At 37.5% G+C, this 12,374-nt stretch overlaps 1 protein-coding gene across 20 annotated transcripts in view; it reads right to left on the minus strand.

The window, feature by feature from the left end:
• dlg1b (discs large MAGUK scaffold protein 1b) overlaps nucleotides 1-12,374 on the minus strand; it is a 116,449-nt gene that overhangs the window by 99,133 nt on the left and 4,942 nt on the right. For 11 of the 20 annotated variants that reach the window (XM_056264728.1, XM_056264727.1, XM_056264731.1 and 8 more), the window contains exons 3-4: nucleotides 4,411-4,574; nucleotides 1,146-1,217 (exon numbers count right to left, since the gene is read on the minus strand). In XM_056264728.1, coding sequence (XP_056120703.1) covers nucleotides 1,146-1,217; nucleotides 4,411-4,574 — 236 coding nt within the window. The remainder of the gene's footprint in view (nucleotides 1-1,145; nucleotides 1,218-4,410; nucleotides 4,575-12,374) is intronic. The other 9 variants (XM_056264730.1, XM_056264738.1, XM_056264734.1 and 6 more) reach the window with 1 other exon arrangement.

Below are 12,374 nucleotides of genomic sequence, written 5' to 3' on the forward strand. Positions count from 1 at the left end.
ACTTTACTAGTTTCTTGAAAAAAGTAAGCTGATTCGTAACTTGTGTACTTGTCATGCGTTTCACCTCAAGATTGCCATCAATTAGCCTTGTTATAAAGTAATGACACAAACCTCTTAGCCTCTCAGAATATAAATACATTACGGTCTAAAAAAGTTCTTCCATTATGGACCCTTTTCACATTACCAAGTTTGGAACATAGAAGTAAACTATACATAAAATATTTCTATAGAGGTACATGGGACATCATACCAAATATTATTTTTGTGTTTCCATTTTTCCAGCGGTAAAAGAGAAATATACAATTGCATTTCTATGACTTTAGAAAGATGGATTGTGCCAGTCAAAAGAGAACAATGTACAGTCACTAGCTCAGCATCTGTATTAGAAATCCCTTCGCAAGTACTGTAGAATATAACACAAAGTAAAGTGTTAAATGTAAATTTTTTAAAAATGTAAATGTTAAAAACTTTGCTACAATTATGATGTTAAATATTGCATCAGAAATTTGGAATCAAAGTCTGTGTAATGAGTCCATAGTGAAATTTTGTTTGATAATAGGTAACAGGTACAATCATAAGACAATGCGAAAAGTGAACAACATAAAATACACATTTTGCTGGTACATATAAAAAAACATTAATCATTTAACAGTCCTTAAATAAGACTAGAGATTTAAATACATTTTTAAACTTACAACACCAAATTGACATTTTCACAAGCTTAAAAAGACTTATTTTGATGAAATTATTATATTAAACAGCACAATTTAATAATTATGTAATTAAAAATCCAATTCCACAAATCATTAAAAAAAACGTTATCAGCTAATCGGCTGATCGCATTCAGAAACAAATGTGTCACATTTTGGACGTTATGAATTTAATGCTGCCAACACATTTTGAATAAAGTTTCAGCATTGTGAAAATGCAACCCACAGCTTGGCCACCAAAACGTGGTATCCCACCGATAATGCTATGACCTATGACCCATGAGGCGAGCCTAAATGAATGAGGGCGCAATGACCCATGAGTCCCTCTATTCTTGGAGCAAACCCCGTCGACGAGGGTAGGAGGAAATGAACGGCCCAGACATGCGGCCATGGGGGATGCCCAACCCACCAGACCCGCGCCGGTGTGATACTCACTTGGTCCAGCTCACTGTGGGAGGATTTCGCTTTAGCGAGCACAAGAAGGATTTCATTTAGGAGGGGAGAGTCCTGAGAGTGGCCATTTTATTAACACAGAAAGAAACAAGAGGGAAAAGAGAAAGGACATTGAAATACACAGCAGAGGTGCGAGTTAGATACGTTTATTTAAAATGACCTACATTCCACTAGTATGAAGTTCAAAAGCTTGACGCTAAGCAACAATTCAGATTTTGTTTGTATAAAACAAAATATTAGAAAGCCCTGTAAGTTAGAGTTGAATGAGAAGAATTATTCTGAATAAGTGATTATTGCGTAACATATCCAAAGTCCATTGTTCAGGCTCTGGCAGTTCAAGCCTCAGATTTACAGGTTTTCTAAGTGATATTTGCAGTAGCTGAACACGTTTAGAGAATCGGATCAGCTTATTGACTAACTCACTTATAGAAATGTAAACACCATTTCATCTTAAGACACTGGTCAGTCTGAGAATGTTGTTACTGAGATTTTAGTCAATCAGTTGAGTTCCTTTTTCCCAACTAAGCTAATGACTGGATCCAATAATCTGTTATTTTATTAGTGAGTGTTCATGTTGTACACGTCTACACACTGCAGGCAGGTGGTGGTGTTGTGACAAACTGACTGATCCAAACTACATCAACACTGTTTACACAATGTTTATATGATAAGACACCAAGAATGTGGTCTGACAAGTCACTAACAAACATCACTATTGTTATTACAAGCGATCAATTCTTCTAATTCTGTAGAACTCTGAGAAGCTGGGCACAAAGCAAGTTTATTTATTTATGATCTTTTTAGTTTGTTCACAATTGTCAGATGTTATAGTTGAGCAAAACTTGTTTGGTAACCTTTAGTAAAACAAACTGTAGATCCACACTTACAAGACCTAACAAGACTATTGCGCTTTAGATTATGGGAGGCACTTCCGGTTTGGGGATGTTCCACTCAAAAAGACTGAAACAAATCATTTCAAAACATAAGTTTTCTATATGATGTGTCATGATGGTAACAAGAATATATATGGCATGAGTTCTTTTCAGTCGCTGAATTGATTTTTTTCCTTTGTATTCCACTGTAATATTATGAAAAAATACAACATACACTGCACATTTGTGGTCTGCTCTCCCGATTTAATTTATGATATATCCCATGAATAATTCACTGGAATGTATCAAAATTGTCTGCCCAAATCCTCACGTCTCTTTACAGGTTTGTTTGAATACAATATCTATTGTCCATCAAAATGACGAAAATCACTTTGAAATATTATTACTCAATGTTCCAGTTAATGCGCATTTTTTATTTGATTTTTAACATATTGCTGCGGAAATAATCAATCTTTTGTGGTTATTAATTTGTTAGTGCTCTAATTTGTTAGTGCTCTTACACTTTTAAATGTCCTTTTAATATCCGATGGTTGAAGGGTGAGTAGAATAATATCATCTCGTTATACCCAGTTTTTGTAAATGCTTATTGCGTTTTCACTGATTTTCATGGGGCGTATGAAAAAGGTAGATAACTTCTGGAGTTACCTTAGACTGCCAAAGCTTATCTACACAGCAAGTAAACTAAAAATAGTAGTATGAGTGTTTCTTCAACTATGCACAACAATGGACATTGAAGAGAATTCTTTCATTATTACAGTGTTTAATAGCATTATATTGTAGAATGACACTTGACACTGGGAATGAACTTTGGAATAAAGTTTCTGAATCCTTTGTTTTGCCATAAAGCTATGTTTCATGGCTAGCTTGTTATGTTTCCTAAAAACACACAATTTCATTATGTAAGAATAAACATTTTATACACTTTCTATGTTCACACTATTAGCATAATTTGACTAAATTGCAGTTTGATTATAAATTATGCAAAATAAAAATGGTTCACAAGTGATATTTACCATGCTTTTTACTATTAAATTAAAGATAATTATTGGTGTGTAATGAAGCTTACAAAACCATGTCTAATATGTTTGCTATTTATTTATTTTTTCTAGTAGTATGCATTGTGAACCTTTGATATTTTTAACTGAAAGAGAAATAAAACTGACTGGAAGAGAAAAATTGTTGTGTTCTCTTTTCCTGTCCAATTTTTTCTCCACATTTTTTCAAAAGTGTGGTGAGAAATGACCAGTGCTGAAATAATTTTTCCTGACACACAAGCAAACATTAAGCAGCAAAAGTCTGAAGGTATCTGCATATCTACTCCTAAACTCAAAAAATGTATGAATTTACACTGCTTGTTCAGTTTAGATACTTAAAAAAACCATAATGAAACAATTCTGTGACAACTTATCTATATTGTTGTGCTTTTAAGAGGTCATTTAGTGATTGAACATTGCTTTCTTTCAGGATATTCTGCATAAGTACATTATTCTGTTCCTCCTCTCATGGAAAGAGAACATCTGCTACTCAAGTATTCAAGCTCACAAACAGCAAGCACAGAGACTGCAGTTAGAGCCATGGAGCGTAAAGACTGTCATATTTGATTTCAGCAGCATCACACACAGCTACTGAGACCGAAAAACTCCCCCTGAATCCAGGAGGACAGTGTCTTTTGCGACAGTGTGAGGAGTCATTCAGCGAATGATTTCCAGTACTCTTTAAAATGGATTACAGTGAATTCCACCAACAATGACTTCTGTGGTAACATGCAAAGCAGGATATCAGATTCCCAGAATGACTAACTGATGATTACATAAGAGTGTGTAACAGCAAAAGCACACGTGTTTCATGTAAGGGAGACATTTCCTTTCCCGTTCAGGTGTACGTTTCCCAAAAGCATCATTAGCCAACTATGGTCGCAAGCTCCGTTGAACGCCGTTTCCCATAGTTGCTTTTGAGAAACGCACCCCAGAACAGTTACAAATGAAGTGTGAGAACAAAAAAGCCCCAATGACAGCATCCACACAGCGTCCTTTCATTTAATATTTAAGACTACCATCTAATCCCAATTAACATGTCAATCATGTCATGTTTGGTTGGTGCTTAGTAATCTAAATGCTGTCTAATTAAACGACCATGTTGTGGCATGACTTGTTTAATGAAAAACAAGCAGTATGACATTTTCTTTAAAAACATCAATGTTTTTACACTGTGAGATGTTTGTGAGAGGCTAGAAATGTGTTAGCAGAAATGCAAAGTCTTAAACGGCATCAAATTGACCCTATAAATCAGACCAGACTATTCTGAGCTCTATTCGCTAATCTAATTCAGATAATTAGAAATTGGAGCACTCTTACCTCTATGCTGGTGCTAAGGCTGGGCAGGGTGTCTGAAGTCACCGTTGTGCTTTGAATGCTGGAAAAATCCCACAGGTTCATTGGGGGCATCACATCGGGCACTTTCACCGATTCCCCGCATCTCTGATTATCCAATAAGGTCACTTCGTAAAATTCCTGGATATCTGTTAAAAGAGAAAACATGCATTTGCAACAGGAAATTTTTCTGTAATGTCATACCTGAGAGAGCTTACTAAAAAGGAAAAGCAAGACAATTTCATATCAAAAAAGTAATTTTAGCTATTAATTCTAACCAACAGGGTGACTGCATGATTTCAGGTCCCCTATAGTTCACACAGGGCGTAGGTCATCATGTGTTTCTCTAACCTTTGACAACTATAAAGTGCCCAAATTTGTGTTAAAAATGTCATTCCTACATTTAAATTGTGACTTAAAGGGTAAGTTCATCCAGCATGACACTCATGACCAGCGTTGGCCAATAGTGAGCCTACGTTCTGACGTAGCGCTGCGCTGTTACACTACGTGAACTCACTCTGGAGGTCCACACAGTAGAAGATGAATAGTTTAATAAAGTCGTTATTTTTGGGGGGTTTTGCGCACAAAAAGTATTCTCGTCGTTTGATAAACTTAAGGTTGAGCCACAGTCTGTAGTCACTTGGACTATTTTAATGAAGTTTTTATTAACTTTCTGGGCCGGCAGGTTTCAATTACAATAGGAGTGAGGAGTGATCCAGCTCTCAGATTTAATCAAAAATATCTTAAAGCTGCAGTCGGCAAGTCTGGCAGATTGAGTGGATTTAGGAAAATTTTGAATGTTTACAACTCTCATGCCCCTCCCCCACTATCAACGGATACCCTCCCACCCAGTTCATGCTCGTCAGTGCGTGTGCACCAGATTTTCAGTGAACGCCAGGGCTCAAGTGTCACGCATTGAGCGTGACAGTCACTCATTTCGGTCTTTTGTCACGCTCTCCCGCCACACATTGTATTTCTCACGCTGAAAAACTATTTGTAATATATTTAATATGCCGCAGCGCCCAAAACTCTGGCCGCGCCGCTCTCACTGTGGAACCGGCATGAATCAAGCGCGTTTCCTCTGGTGTTGTTCGTCGAGCTACACAATAGCCAATCAGAAAATAGCACTATTGTATCTGGGTAAGATTTAACGCAACAACCAATGACAAAAATGTATCGAACAACCCCCTGTCGGCTGGGTGTCACTCTTACCTGTCTTCAAAACTTGAGAGCCCTGGAACGCGCCCGTCTCATCAGCATCCATCAACACCATGGAGTATTTGGAGGTATGCTGTCCTGGCTAATCTACCGATAGATTGCAATTGCTAACGTCATTTATACTCTAAATGAGCTTACTTGATTTTCCGCCATCACTCTTCGTTACTGCGCGAACTTCCGCGAACTTCAGGCGTGTGCATGTGATTGTAACGTGCGCGAAGGGTGGCGTGTGCCCGATCTGTGATTGACAGTCAGATCTCAAACCCCCCTGCGCTGATTGGACATGATGAACCGGGAGCTGTGGATTTTTGCAAAACAAATAACAAGCTCCAGGTGGAGTTAGAAGCTCGGGTTTTTTTCTAAAACCACTTTATTTATGTTGTTCTGTCAGATTATAGTGTCGATTTCACTGAATATGATTAAAAAAATGTTGCCGACGGCAGCTTTAATTTGTGTCCCAAAGATAAACGAAAGTCTTACGGGGCTGGAACAACCTGAGGGTGAGTAATTACTGACAGAATTTTCATTTTTGGATGAACTAGGCCTAACCCTTTAAGTATCCAAATACCTTTTTTTTTTACGGGGAGCTGGATACGTTTTTTGAAGGTCATTCAAGGACACACTAATTGTGCAGCTTTAAAATCTTGTTCATAACTGATCAGGGTCTCTGAAGTGATGTGGTGGCTAATGGCATGCATCTATAAATACACATCCTAGAGTGAACAACAATTTAAAGATTAGAAACAAGAGTGTTGACTGAAGCTGGAGGGCATGGGAGATTTAAAGGTCATTCACAGCTGTTACAACATTCATCAGGTTACAATCATAATGATACAAGGGTCAGCAGCACGCATGGCCTCAACAAAAACAACAGATGAACTTCTTATTATGAAAATGTCTTGCACTTATCTGAAAGCCACCACCCAGTCGTGAGTAAACAGGGCATATGTATGTATAAATGTGTCAGATAAGATAAGAAGTTCATACACTGTGACAATCAAACAAACAGAAACTGTTCACACATGCAAAAGGCAAATGTGCAGTTTAAAAATTAGGGAACTAGTCCCTTCCACAAGCAGAGGGGAAATGACTGTTCGAGAGAATGCCGTGCTGCGCTGTGGCTGGCTATGCTGGTCGACGCACAGCCGAGAGAGAAAATAGCAGAGGGTTACAGGTCTTCTATGCATGGAAGATATTGGGTAACAGGGCTGAAAATACATGCTGGATCACATGGAGCTTCACAGAAATGAGAATAAATATTTTTATAATGCACGCAGCTGGTGGGGGTGATTCCCTCATCTCTGGTTTCCCTGTAGAAATACTGAGTCCAGTAACTTCACAGCCCCTTTAAAAAACTATTGGCTTGTAACTGAGCTCCAACTAGTGTAGTAGAATGATCATTTTTCCTGCTATGACCATTAATAATTTAGCATTTCTTAATATCTAGATCTGAAAGGTGTCTTTGGTGCCTGTATTAAGGCTGGTCAAAAAGTTTTGTTCCACCACAGACACGAAAGTGTCTAATCCAGGATTTATTTATTTATTTATTTATTGAATCGCTGTTGTTTCACTTGTCAATGGCCCTGTAAGCCTTAGAGAAGCTGGAGGCTGTCACAGAATCCTACCATTTAACATCTGACTGACCTCTAAGTCATGCAACTACTCTCAAAATAAAACAAAAGAAAGAAAGAAAAACAAATACCGAATCTATTTACTGAAACCGAAACGCTAAAGTTATTCAGGTGAAATGCAATGGCATTCATTTCACTTTCTCAAAAATATAACTTTTTGGGGGGGGAATTATGAAAAACCATTAAAGTGATCACTGATCACATGTTCTGGAAATTGAGACGCCTAACATTAAAAAACTGACATTTGTATGTGTGTCACTGTGCCATTATTTATGTTTCCATCCACCTATTTCATGCACATTTTGGGATATTGCATACATTTTTTTTATAAAATGCTGCATGTAAGCCCCAAGAAGCGCATAAATTCTAAAAATGCCCATGAAAAAAATATTTTGCACTTGCACAGCATCTCAAATGTTGGTTTGATCATTTTGACACGCCTAAGCCAATGTCTGTCATCAGAATGATTTGGTATAATGACCTCCCAGAAGTGTCTGGAAAGTGTCAGAAGTGTGCGTTTTCAAACATCAGGCATACAAACTCAAGATAACACGATGACAGCGTTTATTGCGCTTTGTCAGCGCTCTAAGAAGCAAGTCATTTATGATGTAGGAGTGCCACAGTGGCTTCCCCGATTGCAACGACTTCCATACACTTTGTGCCAGTTTTTGCCAGTTTGATGATTTTGTTCTCTTGAACAAATGGAATGGAAACAAATGCTTTATTTACAAAGTTAAATTTGCAACTTTGGATGAAAACATAGCTACTGACAGACATTATTCCAAAGCATGTCTTGCTTATAACATGTAGTGACATCTGACAGCAGGTTGTGTGACAACTCTTTGAAGGGATACTTCACCCAAAAATTCTGTCATTAATTACTCGCCCTCATGTCGTTCCAAACCCGTAAGATCTTTGGAACACAAATGAAGATCTTTTTGATTAAATCTGAGCGCTTTCTGTCCCTCTGTTGACAGCTACACAACTACAACTTTGACACTTCAAAAAGTTTATAAAGAGTTCTAGGGCTGTAATCTCCCAGTCGACTAGTCGATTTATTGGTCGATACGTTCTGGCTCGACCAAAATTATGATTGGTCGATTTTTTGCCGTGTTAATTTCATCAGGTGGAAAGCACTAATTGCTACTGGGGGTGTTCTCAGAGCACCCCTGTTTCACAGCCTGTCTTCAGAACACCCCCCTTGTTTTCACTTTTTGGATTAGCCCAACCCAATGCCTAAACCTAATGCGCAATTGTGCTGTGCCCACTGCTTGTATTTGTTTTGAGGGCTTTATTTTTCAGTTATGCACTTTATTTCATTTCTGCTCTCGTCTTGATCTGGTTTTTTTAATAAATATGATTTTTTTTGCGAGGACATGCACAGAGCGGCTGAAATGATAGTGTCTGACAGTTATAACTTATTATTATAACATCTGACAAAAACAATTGTCTAAATTATGTTGCATATTCCTCAACAGTTCTTGTGCTGATATCACTAGTTGACATAGTACTATTTTCTGAAATCATAGGCTAGCTATAATATTGCGCAGTGGCACGTGACGCAACGCTGTCAGAGCCGACAGACTCGTGTGTGTCATTTCAGTGCAAAATAATTAGGTCAAAAACGATTTAATATACTTCAAATAGTAGTTTTTATGTTTATTTATAATTCATTTAGGCGGACAAGGCTACCAAGTACTGCGCAGCCAATTAATCTAATTAATCCCCCCCAGCTCTAAAGAGTTCGTAAAACTTACCCATATGAATAGAGTGGTTTAGTCCAAATTTTCTGATGAGACTCGATCACTGTATATAATGAACAGATTAAATTTAGGCTTTTATTCACATAGAAACATTCAACACATCAGTTGTGGTAAACGGAACGGTACGAGAACCAATGAGGTTCATTCTCGTGTTACGCAGCACGTTTGAGCTTCAGCAAGAACCAACGAGTTTCATTCTCGTGTTACGCAGCACGTTTGCAAGAGGCTTATTCTCGAGTGTCAAGCAGGTTCGGTTGAGCTTCTGTTTATGTTCGCTGATCAATGTTAATATGTGAATAAAAGACTCAATTAAATCTGGATTAAAATTTGGACTAAACTGTTCAAATCATATGGATTAGTTTTACGATATCTTTGTGAACTTTTTGAAGCGTCAAAGTGTCCCTTGAGTAGCTGTCAATAGAGGGACAGAAATCCCTCAGATTTCATCAAAAAGGTCTTAATTTGTGTTCCGAAGATGAATGGAAAATCTTCCGGTTTGGATTTGGAGGGCGAGTAATTACAAAGTTTTCATTTTTATGTTGAAATAACCCTTTAACGTGTTAACAAATAATAAGAGAATTGTAGAACACAAAATGTCAAGTGCAGCTTCAGATTGGCAACCGACCAGTCCAAAAGTTAGTGGGGGTGAGATGGGATGAGGCGAGAACAAACTATGCTATCTTACTAAAAACAATCTGGACTGGGACACATAAATCAAAGGACCTAACGATTTTTCAAGTGCTGAATCATCATGCATCAAACAAATTAAAAATGCATTATATAAGAGTGTGCATTTACACAGCACTCTAGCTGAGTCAGCTACAATATCTGAGCAAAATATTTCATAACTTCATCTGTAAATCTCATTGAAGCACATCAGGAAGCAGATGGTGAAAAACCCTCTATTTGCAAGCAAATCAATCACATACGGTTATGCTGAACAAGTATATTTAAAGTATACTTTTTGTATTTTTATAGTAGTTAATTAGTGTTTGAGTTTTGTGTTAGCTCCATCCGTGGCAGCTCTCTTACATGTGGATTGTGGGTCTCACAAATTTAAGTATGCCAATATTAGAATAGCCTAAACAAGCAGATGCGTTTACACTTTGTCAAGGTTTGCCTTGTATTTGTCTCATATAAGCTCCTAATAGTAATTACAGAAGGGAAGCTACGGACCAACAGCGATTTTCGGATGAAACTACTTTTCCCTGAGGCGGTCTGTTAAATTTGTATTTCTCAAATGCGCTTTTAACCCTGAAATCGAATCGTGTTTTCTCCACACAACCTCGGTAAAAACTATAGAGCAAACTATCAAATGACTCCTGGGGAAAATCTGTGAGAAATCTAATCTTTGCGGTGTATCTTCATCGAACACTGTAATTACAATTACATTTCTCATCGCGCTTTTGACCTTTTTGCCAACCTTCTGAGTAAAATAACAGTGGCTTGTGTACTGCAGGAATCCCATCTGACGAGAAGAGAGTCCGATTGCAAACTGCTCAAAAAAAGCAGCAGTGTGAGGTATGATCATCATCTTAATTAATTTCTCCCCTCAATAAAGTACATTTATATTTAATCATTTAACAAACGCTATTATCCAGAGCGACTTACAAATGAGAAGAGCAACAGAAGCAATCAAACCAACAATAGGGAAACAATATGCAATTGCTGTGACCAGTCCCTAGTTAGTCCAGCACAGTACATAAATAGATATAGAATAGTAAGTATTAATGGGTCAAGTGTTGATGAAAAAGATGCGTCTTCAGCATTTTCTTGAGAATGGCTCAGCAGCTCGGGTTGAGTTAAGTACATGAGGTAATAATTAATTATAATCACATATATAAATTGTTCATTTGAATGAGTTTTGTGACGCAAATATCCAGAGCACATTACCTTCTGTAATCCCCACAGACCACAACCAGACACAGAAATCCCAATCCCATCCCAATCAGTACATCGCAGACGTCTTCTGTTAATAATTAATAATAACCCAAACATCGTCTGGAAAACCAATCATGTTCAAATTGTGCTAAAAAGCATCTCTCTCACATCAGGCCTTTGACTCCAAAGCAATCTGTTTGTTCTAGCAGATTTAAACAGTATGGTCAACAACATGGCTGAACTTAGGCTTTTGGTCAGCCAGGATAAAACATGCATATGATGAAAAAAAAAAGTAATAACCAGTGAGGTTATGAGTTAGATCTTTAATCTTGTCTCTGTGGCAAATCAGTCTGGCATCTGATGAAGTTATGATTGAAGAAGCAAATTACTAATGAGCACGAGTTTCTGAGTGAGGAACGTTTTAATCATTGTTTGAGAATCAGTAAGAGGTTAAAACTGCCCTTGGTATAATACCAATGTCATTACAAGGCCTTCTGTTTATTCATGTCAGTTCAGTGACCCCATCCATGCTCTGAGAGAACGTAATGTGCATGATAAAAATGGAGCTCTAACACTTTTAATCGCTGCCTATTTTAGTAGTACTACCATGTACCATGACCGAGTTGTTATAGTACAATGGTCTTGTTTTACGTGATATCAGAAGAAAGACTGAATAAAAAACAGCTAATGTAAAATGTAAATGACAGTGGATTCATAATAGGATGCAAAAAGCAAAAGATCTGTAACTGGCCTTAAGTTTGTTATATTCCATTAGTGTGGATGATTGTTATATTTGATTGGAGATGAGACATTCAAAACTCTGAGCCAATCAAAACAGAGGTGTAACTCTCAGCCGATTCCCGGGTTTCTCGGAGTCTCATGTTCACTTTTCTCCCTCCGGAATGAGATCTGTGGTAAGGCAGCCCTTAAACAGAGTGCTGTATTGACGTCCGATTAACAGACCTCTGCAGCCACAGGATAGAGTTTCCTCAGTTCACAGAGCCTGCCGGGTCTCTTTACCTCTGACACATGTCTTCATTTTCTGATGGCTCATTTACGGACTATGCTATGTTAATGCTTTCTGTAGGCAATTAATAAAATAATTGTGACGCTCTTTGGAGATTACAATAATTTACAAGACCACAATCAGCCACATAAGGAAACCATTTTAAAATACACTACCAGTCAAAAGGTTTGGACCGGTAAGATTTTTAATATTTTTAAAAGGAGTCTCTTCTGCTCACCAAGGCTGCATTTATTTGATTAAAAAAAACAGGCGGTTATTAAAAATAAAATAAAAAAATTTAACTCCAGTCTTCAGTGTCACATGATCCTTCAGAAATCCTTCTAATATGATGATTTGATGCTGAAAAAACATTCATCATTATTATAAATGTTGAAAACAGTTGTGGACCATTTTGTTCAGGATTCTTTGAAGAATAGAAAGTTCAAAAGA

The sequence above is a fragment of the Rhinichthys klamathensis genome, unplaced genomic scaffold, assembly GCF_029890125.1.
Source record: "Rhinichthys klamathensis goyatoka isolate OS25496 unplaced genomic scaffold, OSU_Roscu_1.1 h1tg000011l_1, whole genome shotgun sequence".
NCBI lineage: Eukaryota > Metazoa > Chordata > Actinopteri > Cypriniformes > Leuciscidae > Rhinichthys > Rhinichthys klamathensis.